This window comes from Podarcis liolepis (genome assembly GCF_965112155.1).
Source record: "Podarcis liolepis genome assembly, chromosome: 4".
Lineage (NCBI taxonomy): Eukaryota > Metazoa > Chordata > Lepidosauria > Squamata > Lacertidae > Podarcis > Podarcis liolepis.
In genome coordinates this window covers 51,720,158-51,743,895 of record NC_139558.1, presented here as the reverse complement: position 1 = coordinate 51,743,895, position 23,738 = coordinate 51,720,158, and the positions used below count along the sequence as shown (strand labels likewise).

General features: G+C 41.5%; 1 protein-coding gene across 3 annotated transcripts in view; it reads right to left on the bottom strand.

The window, feature by feature from the left end:
- Positions 1–22,429, bottom strand: part of TMPRSS2 (transmembrane serine protease 2) — a 29,460-nt gene extending 7,031 nt beyond the window's left edge. Inside the window, exons 1-10 of one of the 3 annotated variants that reach the window (XM_083500521.1) lie at positions 21,988–22,429; positions 14,104–14,160; positions 12,327–12,534; positions 11,676–11,762; positions 11,181–11,300; positions 10,300–10,429; positions 9,589–9,699; positions 8,636–8,679; positions 8,016–8,190; positions 839–1,014 (exon numbers count right to left, since the gene is read on the bottom strand). In XM_083500521.1, the coding sequence (XP_083356647.1) occupies positions 839–1,014; positions 8,016–8,190; positions 8,636–8,679; positions 9,589–9,699; positions 10,300–10,429; positions 11,181–11,300; positions 11,676–11,762; positions 12,327–12,534; positions 14,104–14,118 (1,066 nt within the window). In that variant the 5' untranslated portion in view covers positions 14,119–14,160; positions 21,988–22,429. The remainder of the gene's footprint in view (positions 1–838; positions 1,015–8,015; positions 8,191–8,635; positions 8,680–9,588; positions 9,700–10,299; positions 10,430–11,180; positions 11,301–11,675; positions 11,763–12,326; positions 12,535–14,103; positions 14,161–21,987) is intronic. The other 2 variants (XM_083500519.1, XM_083500520.1) reach the window with 2 other exon arrangements.
- Between the last annotated feature and the right edge of the window lie 1,309 nt (positions 22,430–23,738).

Genomic DNA, 23,738 nt, shown 5'->3' with positions numbered 1-23,738 from the left:
CCTTTCCCTTCCTCCCCCACAACAAACACTCTGTGAGGTGAGTGGGGCTGAGAGACTTCAGAGAAGTGTGACTGGCCCAAGGTCACCCAGCAGCTGCATGTGGAGGAGCGGAGATGCGAACCCGGTTCCCCAGATTACGAGCCTACCCCTCTTAACCACTACCATTACACCACACTGGAGAGTGGTAGTGGGTGGAGGCCCAGCTGCACACGCTCCGTCGCCCCCACCCTGAAGATGCCATGACCACAGAGGCCTTGTGGCAAAGGCAGAGGCCCTGGCCCTGGCCCTGTCACCACAGCAGCGGTGGGTGAAGGCCAAGCTGTGTGCATGATGTGACACTTGCTTCTGAATAGGCAAAAATCTTGCAAACTTACATTTGGTGCTTTGGTATAGTGGATTGGACTGGCTTGTTGCTACATTTTGAAATGTAAGCATTTAGCTATTGCTGCTTTAAGTGTAGAAGTTAAACTTTAACTGTAGAAAGATGAACAGATTCTCCAATGTTCTATTAGGTTATCATCATAGACTCACATCTTTCATTTTAATCATTTTCAATGGCAGATCCTGGGGTCTTAAATTTTAGCAGTGCCCTGTGCAAACACCGAAATTTAGCACTCCCTGCCTCCTCTGCCTCCCATTCTACATAATAGTTGCGGCACCCTTGAGGCTCTGCATCCAGTGCAACTGAACTGGTCGTGCTCCCCTAAATCAGCCTCTGTTGTTTTGCACTGATCTGGCTCAATTAGTTTGATGCAATGTTGATTTTGTTAGCTGCACTGAGCAGGTAATAGAAAGATAAAATATACATGCATATATACACAGGTAAATAGATAGGTACCATCTAAAGGTAGATGAGACTGTAACTTCATAAGGGCAACATCATTATTTTTAGTAGTTGAATCATAGTTTGGATGAGAAATTATTTTGGATACTCTGTAGCCCTTATGAGGACGCATTTCTTGCTGTTTCATGATCCCAGGATAAACTGTCCAGTCAAATGGATGAGAATATGCCCTAGGAAACAAAATGAAGGCTAACAATTATGATTTATTCTCAAGCATGATTCATGTTGCTGCAGCTTACTTACTTATCAAACCTTTATTAGGCATTGTGCAAATAAAACCATAAAAGAGGAAATAACATATAAAAGCCTTGAAATATATATAAAAGGCAGCAGTTGGCTACATACATATATATATATATACATATAAAATCAGTGGTTTTCGTTGTTAACCTGCTCCTTGGAGGACTGCTACCAAAAACTCGGCTACCCCCGCCGTTACCCTTTGGTCGACGTCGGATAGGCAGAATCCCACACATTCACCTTGCTGGGGTTCCAGACCACCCAAAAGAGGGGACAGCACGCGTTGACGTGGGATACTGTACAATGGGCAATGAAAGAGAATATGCTCTACAGTGTCCGGGACATTCATAGAACATCTGCAGAATCTCTTGTTTCTAGGAATGTTTTGATATCTTCCCCTGACAAATGCTGAGGGAAAAACATTCAAACGGGCCAGCATAAAAGCCCTACGTTGGGCTGGGATTATTAATTTAGTGACGTAATTGGCTCTGCTATCTAAGATATTTAAATCATAGAATATGGGGGAGCAAATTTTGTTTACAGCTGCCATAATATTTTGTCTCTCGACATCCTTTAGTCTAGTTAGGATATTATGGAAAATGTATTGCTCATTAGAATTGTACAGGGGCTCCAGCTCGATGCCTAAAGATTCAATCTTTTTTTCGAGGTACTGATACCATCTTGATTTATAGGAGTCTTTGAGCAAATCAGCGAGCAGACTTGATGGAGGGCAGCGAAAATGGCAGCGTAACCAGTACTTTATTGAGGTGGACCATGCCCAATATTCCATTGTGTGTATGCCTATTTCTGCACACATTGTTTCATATTTGATCACAGCTGGGAGTCCAAGAATACGTCTCAGAAAGCTGGAGTGAATCTTTTTTAAATCACTGTTATATGCTTGGACCCATAGCGGGATTCCATAGAATATCTGGGATTGCACTTTTGTTTGAAATATCTGATTGGCCGCAGGAATAAATTGATTACCTTTCTGATAATAAAAACGGGCAACTGCTGATGAGGTACACTTTGCCTGTTTTATGGCATTTGTGCGATGATTTGCCCACCCTAAATTGCTCTGGAATAAGATTCCCAGATACCTATAGATTTTCACTTGTTGGATTTCTTGCCCTCTTATTTTCCATTTCTCTAATTTCCAACCATTCGAGAAGACCAAAATTTTTGTCTTCTCATAATTTATAGAGAGTTTGTTGCATTCGCAGTAAAGGATCAGAGAAGATATAAGACGTTTCAGACCCAAGCTCGTTAATGATAGTAGGACAGCATCGTCTGCGTATAATAAGAGAGGAACTGGTTTCTGATTAAGTTTAGGGGCATGTGATTCTATTTTTTGGAGGTGATCTGGCAAGTCTGATAAAAATAAATTAAATAGAAAGGGAGCGAGAATACACCCTTGTTTTACCCCTTTCGAGTTTGGGATGTCTGATGAAAGGTGACCTTTGGTGTTAAGTTTGACTTGACAGGTATTGGAAGAGTATAGATTTTGTATTAGAATCAATAAGCGCTGATCAATTTTTAATTCTGCGAGTTTCCTCCACAGCTTTGGGCGGTCAATTGAGTCGAATGCACCACGAAAGTCTACAAAAGCAGCATATATCTTAGATTGCCTTTGGGATCTATATTTTTCAACCAAATGCATAAGTATAAGGCAGTGGTCTAATGTAGAGCAACCTTTGGAGAAACCTATTTGTTCTTTCCCTGGTAAATTTAGATTTTTCATCCAGGTAAGAAGTTTAGATAAAAGGTGCTTAGCGTAGATTTTCCCTATCACTGATAATAGGCTTATCGGTCTGTAATTCCTTGGTTCTTTTGGGTCGCCATTTTTAAAGATTGGGATAATTATTGATCTTAACCATATCTCAGGTATGATCCCATATTTATCTATGAGAGTAAACAATTGAGCTAAGGGTTCTGCCCACCAATCTATATAGGTCTTGAATAATTCTATTGGTAGACCGTCTGGCCCAGGAGATTTCCCCGATTTGAAATTTTTAACTATCTCTCTAATTTCCTCTTCTTCTACCCTTGGCCACTCCTGGAGTTTATTGATTTTATTTTTAGTGGTCTCATTTCCTTTGAGTTCACTGTGTAGATTGTTGAATACAGATGTGAAGTATTGGGACCATTTGGATTCTGCAATTGGTGGTAGAGTTAGTTGGTTTTCGGCTTTCAATCCTCCGTACACTAGGTTCCAGAACGCTTTGTTGTTTTTACTCTGAATTGAGTCGAGTAATTGTAGCCATTTTTGGGTTGCATATTTCTGTTTCTTTTCGGCCAGAATGTAATGGTATTGTCTTTTTTCATCAAGATAAGAGGGCTCTAGTTTAGCGCGATTATTTTTAAATGTTTGACGCAGCTTTCTTTTTAGCTGGAAACATTCATCATCAAACCAAGGGCTAGCGCTATGTTTAAGTACCCAAACTTTAGGTGGAGTACTAAGCTCTACGAACATTTGGAAGATTTCATTATAAATTTTCGGAATATCACTGTAGGGATTAGTGGTCTTTAAGTTGGATAATACTTGTTTTCTCAGGTTGGCTGTAAGTTTTTGCCCCACTGCTGCACTCATTTCCTGGGACCATTTTAATTGGGTCATTTGTTTGTATTGAGAAGGTTCTATGATATTGTACTTGGTTATTTTGGTTTCGTCCTTTAAGTTAATAGACAACAATAATGGCTGATGGTCGCTTTCAGTACGCGTTCCAATTTTGAGGTCCATGATTGAATTTATAATATTATAAGGGACAAGAATATAGTCGATGACACTGCATCCTCGGGGGGAGAAGTATGTAAACTCCCCGCTTCTATCGCCTTTTGTTGAACCGTTCACAATCTGCAAATTAAAGTTGTTACATAATTCAAGTAGGCGTAAGCCTTCGTTGTTTACAACCCTATCTCTGGAGAATCGTCCTATTTTCAGGGCATGTGCGATATCATTATCAGTATTCCAATTTAGTTTGCTACATAGTTGTTCATTGTTGGTTCCCACTCTGGCATTGAAATCACCTGCTATTATCAGTGAGGCATTTGGGTATTTATCGGTCAAATTTTCTATATAAAAGGTTAGTTGTGACCAATTTTCACTGCTGCTGTTGTTTTTGGTTGGGGGGATATAGACATTTACAAGTAGCAAAGTATCGTCTTTTTGGGTTAAAAGTAGAGCTTGTGCAAGTGGTAAGCATTTTTCTAGCTGCTTGATTTCAAACCCTAAGTTGTCTTTGATCATGCAACAGAACCCTGCTTTCGGCCGGCCCTTCGTGTTTGTTTTCACTGCGGGTTTCGTATAGGAGGTGAATCCATTGATTTTAATATCTCTAGTTGACCATGTTTCTTGTAGAAGTATTAATTCAAAATCTTTAAGGAAGTTCATTAGGTCTGGGTCTCCGTCTTTGTTTCCCCACCCTGCAATATTCCAGGACAGCAAGCGTAGGATCCGTTTTTGAGTTGATGGCTGGTTGACAGCATTTAGTCATTCTAGTTCTGTTATTGAGTCCAGCGACGGATTTTGTCTTGTGCAGATACAGCCATTTGTCGCTGCTTTCGGCGGGGAACATAATGGTGGGTCTTTTAGATTCTTTTTTAAAGTGCGGGAAATTAAAATTTCCTCCCTTTCTTGGTTTTCTTCCTTAACTATTCCTTGTTCCTGAGAAATTTCTGTGGTTGGTAGACTGTTGTGGACAGTAGGACTGTTTTCAGTCTCTACTTCCATTTCTTTGGCCTCATTTGATGTTGGGCTCAGTGAATCAGGTCTGTTGGAGGTCATCTTTTGTTCGGCAATGTTAGAGTCCTTTGTAGTACTTAAATAAGGGGTACCTATTTCGTTTAGAGTTAGTATTTGATATCTCAGCCAGGAATTTGTGGTCTCATTGCTGGAGTTTTTCCTTGCCATTTCATATTCTAAAGGAGGCTGGATTTGAAGGTCTGCATCTATACATTTGAAAGTTCCATTGGTGGCTTTCTTTTTGACTATGCATTTAGGGGAGAGGGCTGGTAAGTGTAAAGTTTGATTGTGTATTGTTTCTACTGCATTTTGTTGCCCTTGTTGGTGAATTTCGGTCAATCTGGCCTGTAGTTTCGTCAATTTACTGAGTATGTTTATTTGTTCTTTGTCTGGTAGCTTGGTAAAGTTACTCAGCAGATCTACTTCTTCTGGGACTGTCCAGTCTATTGTATCAAGGGCAAGGCTGTTATTTGATGCTACAGTCGCTTGGTTTGAGAGCTTGGATTTTTCTTGTGTGATTTCCCGGGTAGCTGGCTGCGGTTTCTCCCATCTACTGGGTTCTTCCACGGGAGTAGGGCAGATGTCGGCTTCTGGTAGAATGGCCTTATTCATCTTGTTCTGTCTTTTAGATGCAATCAATGGTCTGAGTGATATATCTTCAAAGTGTCGACGCGGAATAATTCCTTTCTGGGCTAAATAAGCCTTTACCCTTAGGATTTTGGTTGGAATTCTATGACTACCAAATTTTAGTAGTACTTTTTTGGAATGTCCATCGTTAGTGAGCCTCTTGACTGCTTTTAGGTCGATGCTTCCACCCTCAAGGCCTAGGAGCAGATTTAGATGGTGTCTGGCCCAGAAGGATGACTCCCAGTAAGGTAGGGGCCCTCTATATGGAAAAATGTGGAGAACAATCTCACATGGCCTCAGTATCAGGTTGACTGAGTGAGGGGGGCTTCCTCTGGTTTTTGGCTGGTTTAGAGGTATAAATTTGTATTTGTTCTGTTTGTCTCCAGGGCTTATTAAGGATGGCAAAAAGGGAGTGAGTTGCCTCCTTTCATCTGGGTTATCCAGCTTCTTGGAGATGTTTTGTAATTGTTCAAAGATTTTTTGAACTGTTTGAGCAGTCATTAGGCAGCATTCCTCCAGCAGCTCCACCTTTCTATCAATTAGCACTTGTGCCTCGGTTATGGGAGTAGTAGCCTTGTCCTCATTTATTCCTAGGGATATCTCTTCAACTGTCTTTCCATGTAAAGAGTTGAGGAAGGTTTTGGGAGGAGATATGTGCTGTTTTTGAGGTAGCAGGTAATTATCTAGATTACTCTGTTTGAAACCGGAGGGCTCTGCGTCAGTTTCTGTATCAGGGCATCTGAGTCTTTTGGCTCTTCTCATTGCTAGATTCTTCTTAAATCAATGAGATCAGACTTCTAAACGGAGTGATAGAGTGTTAAAGTTCTCAGGTCGCAATCTCATTCAATTCTCATTCAGTCCTGGCTGGGCTGCTGCGAGGAGTTTAAAACTGGGTCCAATTAGAGCACTCCTTTGAAGTATCCCCCCCCTTCTTCTCAGTTTGTTAAAACAACTGAGATGCTTGGGGGTCCACGAAGTTAGAGGTGGTGGGAGAAATTTGTGGTTTTATAAATTTATAGTTTTTAGGGTTAAAAGCCCATTAGAGGTCCTTAAAGATCCTTGGGATAAGTTTGTCACGAGGAGTCAACGAGAAACTGGGAGGGAGTGCCTTAATGCCCGGGAGGGAATGTCTGAGAGCCTTCGTTAAAACTTCATTAACTTCACTAAGTCCCGGCACCGAGGAGGATAAGATAAGATGTTCAAAAGCCCAGCGAAGTAGCGAAAGGAAATAAAATCCAAAAGAAGGAGGAGAGCCGGCAACAAAGGCATTTAGTTAAAAAATTCTTTGAGCTCCGATAAGAGCGTCTTACCTCGGCGCCATCTTGGGGAAGTTTTCGCAATGTTCTCTCACCCGAATCATGTTGCTGCAGCATCAACATCTAATATGTTGCTGCAGCATCAACATCTAATATGCTAAGGTCTACTGTCAAGAAGGTAACATTCCTGGTTACAACCCTATATACCATATTTTTCGCCCTATAGGACGCACTTTTCCCCCTCCAAAAATGAAAGGGAAATCTGTGTGCGTCCTATGGGGCGAATGCAGGCTTTCGCTGAAGCTTGGAGAGCAAGAGGGGTCGGTGCGCAGGACTCCCTAGGCTGCAGATAGCAGCCTGCCACCCGGCGCGTGGGGCGCCCTGAAGCAGAGCGCCCCGCGCTTAGGGCAGACATCGGCCAACCCCACAAGCTCAGGGGACAGCGGGGAGGCGCAGTGCCGCCATCCTGCTGTTCCCCGACCTGGTTTTGGGGGGGGGGGAAATAAAGGGAAAAAATTTTCCTTTATTCCCCCCCCCCCAAAAAAAAACTAGGTGCGTCCTATGGGACGGAGCGTCCTATGGGATGGAAAATATGGTAGATAGCAAAAAGCCATGTGTAGATACCAGGGATTAAGCCTTTTCTGTCAGTGTGTCTGCATTTGTTAGGACCTAGCAAAGAGGAGAAAGGAGCAAAAAAAACCCTCAAAAACCCTCAAGAACATTTGACCAAAAGGAGGAGAGTTCTCCGTAGCACACCGAACAGACACAATGCAGTCTAGGCCAGGGGTCTGCAACCCGCGGCTCCGGAGCCGCATGTGGCTCTTTTACATCTTTGCTGCGGCTCCGGGGCAGATACTAGCGAGGGGAGGAGGCGCATTGTGCGCCCCGACACTCCTCACTGTGGCGGGCGCTGTACTGGCTGTGACGTCCCATGGGGGCGGTGCGTGCATTAGTCACGCACCGTCCCGACGTCACCTTCCCGCCCGCTGTCAGATCGTGGCTCCGGAGATATATTTGTTTTAAATGTCGCAATGGTTTTGCGGCTCCCAGTTGTTGTTTTTTCTTCGGAAACGGGTCCAAGTGGCTCTTTTTGTCTTAAAGGTTGCAGACCCCTGGTCTAGGCGTTCCTTGAAAATTATTTCAAAAGGGCTAAAAATAAGTGCCAGATCCTACATCTATTCTGTTTAAAAATTGAAGGACAAAAATGGTTCCTAATAGTAAAAGTTTTAGTAACCAGAGCAATTATACATACAAAAAACAAAATCCCAAGGGACACATAATTTGGGAGAAATTGTTTGAGACTTACCCATCTACACAGTGAGCTGCAGTTACTATCCATTCAGGAGTGATAATGGACCCTCCACATAGATGAATCTTCTGTATATGAAGGCTGACTTGCCATGGCCACTCACCAGGGGAGGCGGCAGTTCCACCCACAATTCTGCTTCGAGGATTCCAAACTTTACTGGAAGTGCCACACGCTTTGTAAAAAATAGAGGAAACATAAGTAAAACATTCATAAGTAAACTATTCATAACATAAGTCACAGGATGTTTCCTGCCACCATTTATGACTCTCTCATGACAACAATATATGTATCCTGCCCTTCCTTGTAGGAGTTACCATAGCCATGTTGCCTACAGTCAGATTTACAGTCACTTAATATCAGTTCCTTAGAAATCAGGATCTCTATTTTATATTAATTCTTATTCATGATAACGGTGGCTTTATAACAATAGAACCCAGAATCTCCAAATGAAATAAGGTAAATGTATTTGGCCAATTTAATAATACCCCAGCCATATCAACATAAATTCATTTACTTACTTACTAGGATTCTTACAAGTCAGGCACAAGACAGTAAAGTTTAATTCAAATAAAAACAGAAAAAGTTAACTAAAAACTAAACAGCATTGCAACACTTACCTATACATCTCAGAGACACCATCTGTCGCGATGGACACTGATCGCTGTAACACAAATCGTATATATGTATTTGTACTATGTATGAAGAAGGAGGCTTCAACTTCACATGAACCTATACTCTACAACAGTGTGGGGGTAATCATGCCACCAGATCTGCACACATTTTCTCATGTAAATCAGGAGCCTCCCTTCTGGCAGGGTACCAACTGGGCAGGAAGAATCTAGACAATCAGCTCCACACGTACACCACATGTTCAAAACATATTGAAGTGGCTTCTACATTAATAGACTCCACAAGCGTAAAAGAGGGTATCAATCGTTAATTTACACAAATGTATGGTCCTCCTACTCGGGCATTGTAGGGTGCTCCTCACAGCTCACCCCCCCCATATCCCCCCCCCATTCACAGCAGAATAACCATTGCTGAAAGTAATTACCCAACTCTTAATGGTGGAATTCCAAGGCATATTCTCACACTGAAGGAGAGAGACTGGTACAACAATTGCTGCAAGCCACTGGGTACTGAGCACAGCTTTAAAATTTTGCAGTGGAGGGGAGAAAATTTCCAGGTTGGCATATTAAAGATCTGCTTCATTACATGTCCCACAATTTAAAGCAGCCTCCACATTTCAACTGCTAATCTGGACACGAATAGAAGTCAGTTGAGTACAACTCAAGGGCAGTATTCTTGAACTACAAACATTTGTCTTCTATATGCACAGAACAGGACTTGGTAAAATATGTTTGATGAGTTCAAATTCTATTCAATATGCTTAATGTCTTCAATTTCTATTAAGTAGAAAGCTAGAGGCAGGGAAACTTAACAGGGGCTTAAAACATAATAATTGTTTATGCCAACAATCATTAAGTTCACCCCTATGACAACAGTTGTGCATTATAATGGCTCTGGGAGTCAAACACTTAAAAGTAGGCAAAAATTATAAAAGTATCACCTGTTATACAGTTTTTTATGCAAGTCTGTGTCCACAGCACTTTTATTCAACCTCATAAAGCTCCTAGAGTCAGTGATGAGTGGTAATGGATCGCTCCTGAAATATGTGTTCCTGTCAAAGATGGGAGTGAACATTCAAACATGTGCGCTTAACTATTTCAGCATGCATACACACAACACAATCAGCTTAAGCATTAATTATTTTTTTAAATGCCACTAGATATGAACTCCCTCTTCACCAGCTTTGAGCACTAACCAACAGTATCTGTTGCATTAGAGAGTTTTGCATTATGATGATTTTGGGAGCCATATCTATTTTCCCAGCACTTACATGAAACATTGTAAAGCTTGTTGAAAGATCTGGAACAGTGTGGAATTCAAATTTTGTTCCTCCTATCACCACTACTACACTCACTGCTATAATAAAAGTATTACTGCAAATATCAGTAATCAAGATGAATGCAGCAGTGTTAGAAACGGAGAAGTGAAAGCTAGGAGCTAAATGGCACCTTAAACCTAAGTTATAGGCGAAACACCAGAATGTTTAGGCACACTTTTTAATAACAATAAAAAGCTGAAAAGGAATGAACTGCAGCTAAAATATTATGTTCATTTTTCACATGGTCTAGTCCTTCCCCTCATTATATGGAAATTATTGCAGTCAAATTATTTCAGTCTATATTTGCTATAATTACAATATCACTATACTTACAAGTTATATCCCAAATCCTCACAGGCAGTCTTTCCATGTTCATTATTCCAATCATCATAGCAAACACGGTACCATTTTTTGCTTTTAGATGAATAAACTTCCAGGAGAAACTCTGGCCCATAAAGCCTAACTAAAAAAAAAAAATTCTGATGACATAAAAGTCTCAGAACCATCAAATTTCAATAAGGAGATTACCTGGCTGACACATATATAGCAGTTGCTGCAACTCTGATGTTCCCTTTCTGCAAAAAGAAGCCAGGTGTTGCTAAAGGGTAGGTGGGAATTGCTGATAAGATTACAAACACTGGGAGGGGCTGTAGTAATTATCCAAACATGTAGAAGAGGGAGGGTTTTAATCAAAGAAAATCTTTAATATATATATTTAAAGAACAGGGATGGGGAAGCTGTGGTCCTTCAGATGTTACTGAACTCCCAAGTTCTTTCAGTATCAGCCACTATGGTCAATGGTCAGGGACAGTGGGAAATGGGAATCCAAGAACAGTGGGCAGCCACAAGTTCCCCATCCCCAAGGCAGAGGTTATTTCCAACTTGTGGCTGATTACTTGGGAGACGACAAAATAAGTTTGTTGTTCTAGGATCACAAGCCACAGTCCAGCCATGGCCCTAGTATTCCCCTTACTGTACTTCTGTGCTTACTGTGCCAGGAGAATTTCAGCACAGGGGAAACCTCACCATAATTGAAGCAATGACTGCAGGTCAATGGCCAGTGTCCTGTGCGAGAAATCTTGAATGTCTCCAACAACTGCTACATAGAATCTAGCCATAGATAATATTGGCTACCATTGACTATAGGCTGCCTAAAGAGGAGGAGCTTTCAATTATTTATTTATTTTTTAAAATAATCCGCTGGATGCACTTACCACAACGATTTTCATCTGCACCATTAGGGCAATCGTTTACTCCATTGCACCACTGAGATGGTGACACACAAACTCCCAGAGTGCCACACCGTATCTTGGAGCCATAACAACTGTCTGTCACTGTAAAGAAACAAATCAGATATAGGAATCTACTTCACTGGCAACAAAAAGAGCACCATGCTTCATGAGCAAAAGCATTTCAAATATGGGTGGGGAGAAAAGGAAGCAGGATGGACTAGTGCTATCAGACGTTTGTGGCCATGAACATACATGTATGGTCCATAATTTAATAATTATGTGGTTGTTAAGAGAGCCAATGGTTAAGAATGTGTGTGGGTCTAGGATCTGGGAGACCTGGGCTCAAATCCCCACTCAGTCATGATGCTCATTGTGTGACCTTGGGCCAGTCACAGTCTCTCAGCCTACCTAACCTACTTCACAGGCAAACATGTTGCAAGATATTTTAAGCTTCTATAAACACAAACAGATCCTTACCGAAAAACCAGATGAGAACACATGCTATTGCAGCTCCTATTAGCAGTATTGCAATGGCTAGAATGAGTAACAATATTTTCCTGAGTCCTGAAAATATATAGAGAGAAAACTATCATGAGTTGTAAGACTAGACAGTCTATTCCTAACCTACAGGTACATACCAGTTTAAAGAAAAGCAGCCCACCCCCCAAAAAATAAATCCATAACATCATTAATTCAATGAACTGCCCACCATTCTATTCTCCCTGCTACCCTCACCCCCCGCAAGGTACAACAATGGAAGTACAGTAGTACCTCGAGTTACATATGCTTCAGGTTACATACGCTTCAGGTTACAGACTCCACTAACCCAGAAATAGTACCTCGGGTTAAGAACTTTGCTTCAGGATGAGAACAGAAATCGAGCAGCAGCGGCACAGTGGCAGCAGGAGGCCCCATTAGCTAAAGTGGTGCTTCAGGTTAAGAACAGTTTCAGGTTAAGAATGGACCTCCGGAACAAATTAAGTACTTAACCCGAGGTACCACTGTACAACCATGTGAACAATATTTAAACATATGAACAAATACAAAGAGGCTTTTTTGGAAACCTATACAACAGGTCTAATTACAGAAAATCTTGCTTTAAAAAAATAAAAATAAAGCAAAGCTTACTTGGCGTGCAGATTTTTGTAGACTTTGGTTGTGCTATTGTTGGCACTGGAGTTGACTCATGAGTTGAAATTCTGGGGACGTAATGTGGCACTGATGGAGGATAATACGGAGGTGGGTATTGTGGATACATGTTATAGCCACCGAAGTATCTATGAGAGGCTGCATTTTCTGGCTGATAGGCAAAATTTTCATAATACGGAGGTGGCCTCTAAAAATCAGAAATAATCAGGTGCAACAAAATCAGCACATGAATAAACAAATATTGTTTAGAAAGCACTGGAATACCAACATCTCTCACTTTGTAATAGTTCACTTAAGTGTCTATTTATGCAATAGCTGTTGTCATTTGTCATCAGATTAATTTATCACTGGTCCTTCTCCCTAACATCCCAGGGCAGGTTGCACCAATTTAAAACACAACATTAAAAACAGTTCTTAAAACCCAAGAAAGTCTTTAATTATTTTTTTAAAAAACAGTTTAAAACAACTTAATTTCATATCATTTATTATATTTCTAAAATATTTTTTTAAAAAGGTTAAAATAACTTATTTAATTTCATTATCATTTATTATATTTCTATGCTGCTTTTCACTCACATGAATCACAAAGTGGCTCACAAACAATTAAAAACAACAATATAATAGAACATCACAAATAAAACATAAACCATACAGAATAATTAACAAAGCATCAGTAAAACATTCACAAAGCATCAGTAAATTTCATATATCTATAAACCAAGACCTTGCATTTTAGATAACTTAAAATGGCAGACAGCCACTATGTATGAAAGCTCGGCTTGGCTGCTGCCACCTGTTCACCCATGGAGCATGTCTGAAGGCCTGGTGGAATATGCTGAGGGGTGCTGCCTGCTGCTAAATCAGTGATAGCAGCAGAGAAAACATGTGATGGTCCCCATGACTGCCACAAGCAGTGCTGGGTCTGCCCTGGCTACTATGTTCACTGTCAATTGTCAAATGTTGATGATTTTAGCAGCATTTGCCCCCGCACCCAAGGGCTGCCTTATGTAGTGGCTACCCACAAATGATGTTTTCTACTGTGCTGCATTGATAAGGTTCCAATGCTTATAGCATTCTATAAGCATTTTGGCACTATAGCAGAACAAAGTCTGTTACAAATCCAGCCCGCTTCTTAGGCTTCCACTAGATTCACCATGGGATGTGTGCTGTTGCTATCTGGCAAGCGTGAAAGCACAGCTAGGGCAGGGGTGGGACAGGGTGGAGCAGGGTGGAGCTATCATGTCAACAGCTGAACAATGTTACCCACCATATTCCCAGGTCCTAGTTGGGGGAGGAAGGGTGGAGGTCCACAATGTCCCAACAAGGGTTCTGACAGGCTTTTCACAGGCAGGCTCATGGGTCGCTGCTGCGCTGAGCTAAACGAGGCCCCATCAAACACAGTTTTTTATTTGGTTAGCAAAACCAGGCCAAAATTATGGACCTGTCCCCACTTGCTAGAAGAATTGAGATGAACTTTAGATGAGCAAGCACCAGCAACTGTTTGCACCATTAAAGTTCAAAATGCTTTTTGGCAGATTTACACACAATACTTTCCTGTTGGTTTTCCAACTGCCATAATATTGTTTAAAAAAAGATCAGATCCTAGATTTAAGACAAAAGTGTGATGTGGAGACGTTATTTTCAATAAGCATAAATTAAGCTTCATTTATAACAAGATTTGCCATCTCTTTTTTTCTGAAAACACTTTTACAAATCACCACAAATGGCATGCTATCTTTGAAAGATATTCACTTACTGAATCAGACTCCATCTTGATTTTCAGCAATTCGTCTTTTGTAAGTTTCAGACAAACCTATAAACAGAGAAAATTACTTCCTCAATTATAAGATGCACTAAAGTTTTGAAGCAAGTAACTGTGGTTACAATCCACAGACACACACACACACACACACACACACACACACACACACACACACTCTGCCTGGGAGTAAGTCCTACTGAACTCAATAAGGCTTACATCTCAGTAGACATTACAGGATGGTACTGCAATGCCTTACAATTCACTCCTGCAGAGGACACTCACACTTTACCCATCAATCCAACTTTGTTATACTGTAATAATAAAGTATTGAGGCAGCCTCTTTCAAATGTCCATTAATTGTCCATTATTATGTTTTTATATTTACTGGAAGCCACCTAAAGTGGTTGGGTGGGGTATGAATTATTATTAATTATATTTGTTGTTGCTGTTGTTGTTGTGATCATTATTATTATTTCTGCCAGCAACCTGCTTCTAGCTTCCAGCTCTTACACACCTCAACTCTGGCTTTTGTCCGTCTAACAACCAGTTATAGCAGGCCCCTACCCATCTGCTCTCTGGCACAGAGCCACTTCCTCTGTTACCTTAACAACTCATAACAACTCATATTTAGGTGGCCATTACCAAGAAGGTGGTCTGGCTAGTTCAACAACTGAATCCTTGCTGATTCAGGAATTATAAATTATACAGCCTAAAAGGCAAAACTCACGCCATTCCTTTTGTTAAATGGGTGAAATTCCAACGCCTTGAACAAATAACACTTTACATAAATTGTTTAAGAACATAGCCATAATTTATTTGCCCTGAACACCAGTTGGTTAGTCGTCTATGTATGTGTTCCTGCTCTTTCACTATGCTTGTGGGTTTTTTTGACAGCCACTCAAATGTAACAACAAATTCACTCTTACCTTGAGCATGCATGATATACTACGACAGGACAGACTATACCCCAAAGGAAGCAAACATCTCCCCTCCAAAATTTGCCCCAAGTGCAGCACTGGTTTAAGTATGCTCCTGGACTGACCCCTTTTAACAGACACCTACCTACCCATGTGCATGATACCGAGAAGCACACATACCTTTTTGTGGGGGGGAGTCTACAATTCAAAGATATCTGTGTTTCCAGACTTAATTGTTTTTATTAAATTGCAAGGAGGATCTGTCATAAAATGCTGTGCTGTGAAGTTCTTCTGTTCAGGTTCCCTAACCAATCATGCCATTTTCCAGAATCCTCTATCCCATCTTTTCCCCAGCAGTTTTCAATTTCTCTTCCTTCCACTGCAGCCGGTCTACCATCAGCTCTAGCCTCCAGCTGATTCCCCCCCCCCATATATAGAAAAAAGATTCCCCACCACTAGTGTATAGAATCACAGCATATCAATCAAAATTTTAGTCCCACTGATTTTAGGCTTAAATCCTACCTACTTCTGCATTGCTAGTTTGAATTTAACCCCATGTATTCTTCCCATGTCAACTATGTTGCACTAAAGGAGAGAAAAAGTAATACAATGCAAACTTTCTGTTTCCTACGAAAACCCGTAAACAAGCTGGGAAAGCTTCTCAACTTACAGTATACACAAGCTTATTATTTATCACGGATACATTCATCACCAAGTTTGTTTGTTGAGATCTTTCTAGATACTTCCCTTTTGAGTCAGCAACATGTATTCAGGTCAGTAATTTATAGTTCTAACTATATAGCTTCAATTTACAAAAGAACATACAAGGAAGTATAAATTAAAGGCAAACCAGTGAAATGATTACGTGGCACAAGATTACATGCCTGGAAGTAAAAATCAAAATAAGACTAGTACCACCTTTAAATTACTCAGTAATGATCCTTTTCCAGTCATGCAGCTTTTAAATTCATATAGTGAACACACCAGGGAAATTCCAATACTGTACTACAACTATTCCACCAAAGACTTGGACTGCATACAATTCTCAAAGTCACCATAGAGCCTTTTCAAGCTGCAGCAAGATTGTTCCAGATTAACAGAGGAGAGCCAAAATGGTTCATGTACCGTAAAAAAAGGGTTGCAGATATAATCCCTGGTAAACCCATGTAAGTCTGGGAAAGGCTCCTATCCTGCCTGAAACCTTGGAGAGCTGCTACCAAATGGTCTCTTATGGCTTCTGTGAGAAAGAAAGCATACATAGAGCAACGAAGAGCAGGCACTCTTGGCAGACAATAGCTTTGTTAGTCTAGAGTAAAATAAAGTAACTGTCCTTGTGGAAGTTAAAAGGAGCAGGAGAAGCATTGAAAGAGGAGTTTGCTGAAGCAACTGAAACAGCAGGTGGGTGTCCATCACTAGAATTATTATAGTATTTATTGTTATATATTCAATTTATTACACGTCCTTCGCCATCAGGTCCCAAAACGAGTTACGATAATTTAAAACTCAATATTAAAAACAGGAATATATGCAAAGCTGATGCTGGTAACTTCCAATAACTTTAAAAAAAAATACCACATCCCAAGCCTGTTCTAAAAAAGCACACAGCTGGATTTCCTGCAACTCTGATGAAGAACCTAACTATTCTCAGCACACAATATCAAGAAATCCACACTATACCATCATGTACTCTCATTACTAGGTAGCAAGACGAAGGTAAAATATTCTGTATTTGTTTAACAAAAAAGACAGTTCTATTTGCTGGCAATTGTACATTTCTGGCTCATCTGACCAAGTGGTATCAGTTACGTTGAAATCAAATACCCAAAAGATGTCTCAGTTCAAGGCTAGGTTACCCTGGACCAGAAATGTTATGAACTCAGTGCTCACTTAGCGTATCATGCCTCCCCAGTTGGTGCATCAACCATTTTTAGTAGCAGATAACATGGAGTGGCAGGTCATATGGTCTGAACTTATTTCAATCAGAAGAAAACCACTTTCTTTAGCACCCTTCTCAGAAGAACTAGATTTTTCCCATCAAGTACTTACAGCTAGACAGAGCATGTATCCCAACAGTTTTTACATCATTTTCCGGGGGGGGGGGGGAGAGCTCATTGAATCAGATAGCCATTAACCTGCTGTAGTTAATAGCACAGAGATCTCTTTTTTTCATTTAAGGTATTGTTTAGCACACTCACCTTCATGCTTTCCAAAAGTGCTTTTTGAAGCAATATTCTATTTAGATATGAGGCTGTGTGGCTATAACATGCCATTCAGGCAGGGGCAGGGCTTTAAACATCACGTACCAGCACAGGGATGTGGAAGTGTTCCAAATAATGCTAACTTATAAAAGGACTTTTAAGGCAGTTTTCTGGTGGCCAGTAGAAGGCTCAGGAATTAAATTAAAGGGAACTCTTCATGGAAGAATTGGTATAACAGGAAAGCTTTCATGCAGAATAGAAACAGCATCTATCACCTGATTTGTTCTTCGTAGATATACACCACAGTATGCAAGGTGTGCATACGAAGAATGTACTGCTTGCTTATTTTGCACTGAAAAAGTTCCACACTGAGTGTCATTAGTAAAAAGTCAGGACAAATATTTAGCACAACTACATCTCCAATTCATATATGAAAATTAGCAACTTTATTAGGTTGCTGCAGAGAGGGAACGTTTTCAAAATTAAACATTATCTTGAGTATGACTGAATCCATTTGTTTAAAGTTCTATGGTGAAATTTACATGGACTGATGTAATATGGAAATTCATTTGTACCTTTGAAACCCAAAGACCTGCAATTTTATGTTTGTTTGCATGAGAAGTTTTAACATCACAACCAGTTGCACCTGAATGCTTGGAAAATTCATAACACAATAGATGCAATGTTACATTTAATTTACTGTGAGTTACACTACATATGATAATTTAACAGAATGTCAAACTTATTTTGAATGCATAATTGGGACATTAAGGAAAAACTAGTCTAACATTTGGAATATCAGTAGTTAATAAATGTCTGGGGTTGAAAAAAATAATAGCTAATATTAACAGAATCTGAGGAACCTTTCATTATTATATGAATATTTTATTTTAAAGTGTTTATAAACCACTTAATAATTTTTAAATCTCTTAAGCATTGAATGAATGACATGTTCCTATATTGGACAGATAATTAAAATTAGAATCCTTTATTTTTTGCTGTTGACACATTATGCTACAAATAGAGATGATACATGTATAAGCTACTTAGGTTTATTTTAACGAAGCAAAGAAACAGCTTTTTTCAACCTCTCTTTTTTGGCTTGAGAGAGAAGTCATTTCCCCTCTATAGAATTTCCACTATGCAGTCTAACCATGTTTATTCACCACAGTCTCCAAGTTCAATGGAGCTTACTCCCAGGTAAGCATGCATGGCACTGCAGTCTCAATTGTAACTGTACTGTCTCTCCACCTTAATGAATAATATCTGGGACACCCGTTTCCCTTGAAGCATAATTTATAAAGCACCAGATGTCACACAGTAGCAGGAAGACAATAAAATAAAATATTTTGTTACATGTGCTACTGGTAGATAGGATATCATAAAGTCTGCTCCATAGTTTCCATCTGCTTCTTAGTACTGGAAAACTGGAGATTTAGGTTCTCTTACACATATCACACTTCAGAAGGATACAAAACCATGAGGACAGCATGTCTGTGTTATGTGTACATTAACTGCACACATAACTTGGTTTTCCTGCCCTCGTTGTTATTATACAGTATACCCAGGGGATACTTTTAAACTTCTCTGATGTCACTTTGTGTCAACAATGCTGACACCCCACTCAACTGTAATTTTCAAAGCACATAGCAAAATATTTTTGAACTTGTATTGTATCAGCTACTGAAGATCACTCAGTTAACACCAATTCAGCATATGATTGTTCCTAATACAGGCAACTTTAGTGACGGAGTGCTATTAACAAACAAGGATTATAAGCAAGTATTCAAAGTGTTTCGTATGCCTTATGGTCAATGGGCATTTGCTGTAAACCTGCCCTCCTGGTAGGTCAGTCTCATCCTAACACAGACCTACTGCAGATGAGGAGCTGAGCTGGAGTCTGCACAGAGCTTTAATAAGGTAACTTAGTGCAATCCTAACCATGTCTACTCAAAAGTAAGTCCGACTGAATTCAATGGGGCTTACTCTGCAGGTAAGTGGGGTTAGGATTGTAGCCCTAGTGCATTTGTGAATGGCAATTCCCCAACTCTTCATCTTTAGCCTATAGCACTATAGTGGTTCAACTGCAGAAGCAAGAAAGATTAAAATAAACTTAGAAATGGAATGTATTCTACAGAAAAAGAGAAACCGTTTCAATAATGAAGTTCCTGGAACAGGACCATAGAATACAAAGTTAGTATTAAGGTTTCTGTGTCTTTAAATGCTGCTATGGTGAGCAGATGTTAAAGGCTGAAATTCTTCCCAGGCTGAAAATTCAGATAGGAAAAAAGTTCCACCTGAAGCAATTTTGCTTATCACATAGTTGCTGGTAGGAAAACAATCCTGCCAGACAAAGCTGGTAACCCTATCAGGCAGAAGGAACTGCTTATTCATAAAGTGCTTTCAGCCATTGAAGGCAGAGGAAAACCCCATCTCACCCAAGAAATTTGCTTCCAGGGAAACCTAAACTACAGTACAGCCTTTCCCTTTATCACGTCCTTTTCCCCTTAGTACTTAAAAGAAAGGAACAATCCCATATCCCTTAGAAACAGCACAATATGAGAAAACAAAAAAAGGACCAATAAGACAATTCTGCACATGAATTTCTGTTCCTGCTCAAATAGCTGAAGTACATCGTTCAAAGCCTCAGCGAAAATGGCCTTTAAAAACTCTTGAGCTCCCCACCACCACCACCTCCCACAATAGAATGGACAGCCCAATCCTCAAACAATTTAGGATGATGCTTCAAACCACTTTAGACATGCAGAACCCTGAACTCAAGTGTAACTACTGCAGCTTAGTTTCTCAATCTGCCTGTGACAGTGCAGTATAAGTCAAGAACATAATTTTCATTTTATTTCCTTCACTGCCAGCAGAACAGTTTAAATATAGCATTTTAAGCTGAGGACAGTAACCTTTGTTCCACTAAGGTCAGTGTAACTCAACCCATTTAGATGCAAATGTGTGCTGGTTTGGGTAGTTTGCAGAAATGTAACCTGAATCCTTTACTGGAAATGAGGCCCATAAAAACTGCCCAAATGTGATCTCTAATCTACAAGGAATGAGCACACAAATTATAGATTTGGACCATGTGATAGTTTTGCATAGCCAGTAACTACCAAACAGATACTTTAAAAAGCAGCAATTAAGAGAACTCAGATTAATGGGCATTTCATTTCACATACCCAGCTACCCTGAAGTAATGACACACACCTTCAGTTTGTAAGCTTTCCTCCTCAAATCAGCACAAAGTCTCATATGTAGATATGGTTGCACAATGTTGTTTTGCAAAATCACTGCTTCTACAGAACAAGCGAACTCTCATATTTACCACCACTTTGAAGACACTACAGCTGCTGGGTTACTCCATATTTAGTGCCTAATGTGTGCAAGGTGCTACTGCACAAAAAAGGAAGTGTCATGGATCTACCCAGGGCCCATTAATCAAGCTCAAATCAGCTGCTACATCCCACTTAAGAGCCATCTAGGAACCACATGTATAAGCAGTTCTGATTTTTTCACTGGAAGATTGAGCTAAAAATGTAGTGTTGTAATCAAGTATGTGAGACTGGGGCCAGGGAGCCCCAAACTCCCACTTAGCCTTTAAGCTGTCTGGGTGACCTTGGGCAGTCGCCATCTCTCGGCCTAACCTAACTTAGGTGGATGTTGTGAGGGTAAAATGGATAGTGTTAACCAAATATGGTGGCCTGGGCTCCTTGAGGAAAGGATCTAATAAAAAGGGAATTATCAACAACAAAAATAGATCAGATGAAATTCTGTTGTATAATAAGTTTCCAGACTCTATGGAAAAGTGCTGGACAGAAGATGGAGCAAGATCTGCTCCAGGCAGCTTGGATGATTTGGTGAGGATTTCATACTTCCTGTTTAACAAAGGCACCAGCAAAGTTACCCCCCACAATTCTTCTGCTAAAATAAAGTATGGGGGTGTGTGTGGAATAAATGTAACATCTGTGTGTGGAATAAATGAACTCAGATCTACTCCTGGGCCTGGGAATTCTTTAACTTGCACACTTTTCGTACCTGATTCTAGGTAGTGGATCCCAGGCGGATCCTGCAAGTACTGAGGCCACCCATGCCTGCTTAGAAAGAGATCCTATCGATGCACATCTTTAACAGCCTCTGCAGATCACTTTTATCCATCCTATGATGGGAAACGTCCCGGTAAGGCTGGATACAACGTAAGTCATTTTTAGAATATAGAATATCATCCACACGACCGAAATCTCTGTAGTCCAAACCGACGTCTTAACAATAAGGAAACAGCAGGTGTTTCGGCAGAGGTATGGTGCCAAGGTCATTCAGATCAAACATACAGGAAACACCACCACCACGTCCTGACTTTTAAAATAAACTGGTGATATGGCCAAGCTTCCATGCCTATGTCTCCTACCCCGCTTCCCCCTCCACTCCATTACCTTTTTTTAAGCCCCCCTACCCCGATTTTGGTTTGAAAAGAATCCGGATTTGTGCATAAAGGGCACGACCGCCTCTCCCAGTGGGGTTTCTGTTCGTTTTCTCGCCACAGAAACGGCAGCGAATGGAAGCCAACGAAACACTCTTCCAGTTAACAGCTTATAGTTTAATAAGCATATGCTTCTATAAAAGAGGGGGGCACTTCCGCGTACTAAAAACAAAAAACAGGCGGGCTCGGCCGCTATTGCGAGGGCGCCGTCCTGGCGAATCGCTCCCTCCGCCTCAACCCGCGTCTCCCTCGCCCAGAGACTTAAAACTCTCGCGCTCACCTGAGGCGACGGGCTGCGCCTTCTCCGGGCGCCCCGATGCTCAGCTTCAGCAAAGGCGCAGCAGGGCGGCTTTTTCCTTCGCCCAGGGACACGCTATTCCGCCTTCCTCCCTTTCTCCGCGCCACTCCCGCCGCGCGCTCGTCTCCCGCGAGGTGAAAGAACAGCAAAAGTCAGGGCGCGGATGAGAGGGAGAGCTGCGCGGACTTGGCGAGGGAGACCTTCGTTCCACCGCTAAGGGAGAGCGGCCTGGCGGCGAGGGGAAGGAAGAGTCGTCCGTTTCCTGTGGGCTCGCTGCTCTCTCGCTTTATCACTTCATCCTCAGAGGCGGGATTGACGGGCTATTATTCACCTGCAGGCGCGGAGGGAGGGAGGGAGCGGGGCGGGCAGTGGGGCGACGAGCGTCGCCAGCGCCGCCGCCGGAGGTGTCACTCTCTGTGGCAATGCCTGCCTTGCCGGAGGGGGGGGGTGGGGCTTAGGCTGCAACCCTCTGCCCCGTCGCCCGAGAGGAAACCCCCGAAGACGGCGGCTCCCTCCGCATACCTGGGAGGCTCGTCAGCCGCGAAATCTCGATCCACACGCCAAGAAGCGAGCCCCACTGAACTCCGGGAGGCTTACGCGTGGTTGCCCGAGGCGTCTCCGGGGAAGAAGAATTCCAGCGGCTTTGCCAGCTGCGTGACAGCAGGCAGACAATCAACAGGTTAAAGCATATTGGCTCCTTTAAAAGAAGATGTTTGCAAAGAAAAAATAATTATTAGTTTTTAGTTCTCGAGTTGGCAGTGAATTAATGAACCACTGTTGACAGTCTTGCAGGGCTGGCCCTACCAATAGACAGGTGAGGCAATGTCCTTGAGTGGCAGATGGTGGAGGGCAGCAGCAGCCCTCCCCATTCTTCACAAGCTGCCCTGCCGTTGGCCATTAGACCTATGTGTGCCACAGTTCTGCCAGGTACAGAAGTGCCAATGCCCTGGGTGCCTGAGCACCCACAAAATTCTCCATGAAGGGGCCAGAAACTCACAAATTTCAGTGCCAGGGCCATGCATGCTGCATGGCACCAATGGCCCCGGCACCCACGGTCATGGGGCCAAGCTGGCAATCCTGGCCCGATACTCCCTAAGCTAGCCTGTTGGCCTCAGGGGCACTGAAGGACCCTATCCTATTGCCATTATTTAAGTAAGATCCAAATGTTCAGCCGGCTTGTGTGCACATAATGGGGGTGGGAGTGTCATTGTGTCCTTTGCCACAGGCAGCAAAATGTCTTGGGTTGGCCCTGTAGTCTAATATCATTGTCAACATCATCATATTTTCCGAATTATATTAGTGCTTACATCAGAGATGAGGAGCCTGTGGATCTCCAAATGTTGTTGGGCTCCATCTCACATTGGCCCCAGCCAACATGGTCAATGGTCAGGGATGATGGAAGGTGGAGTCTAGCAACATCTGGAGGGCATACATATATATGCATGAATAATTACAATACTTGTAAAAAATATTTTTAAAAATCTGGTACATGTATATATAGGTATTATTTGTCATAGGCACTTTCCACAAAGGGCTCACACTGTGTTTCATGGATCCTATGAATTTTTCCTTGGGAGTAAAGCTGCAATCCAAACCTCACTTACCTGGGAGCAGCAAGCTCCACTGAATTCAACAAGACTTACTTTAGAGTAAATATTGTTGAGCTTTCCCCCTATTCTTCCTAATGTCTCAACAAATGAAACCAATTTGTGTTTTTTTAAAGGTTTTTTTAA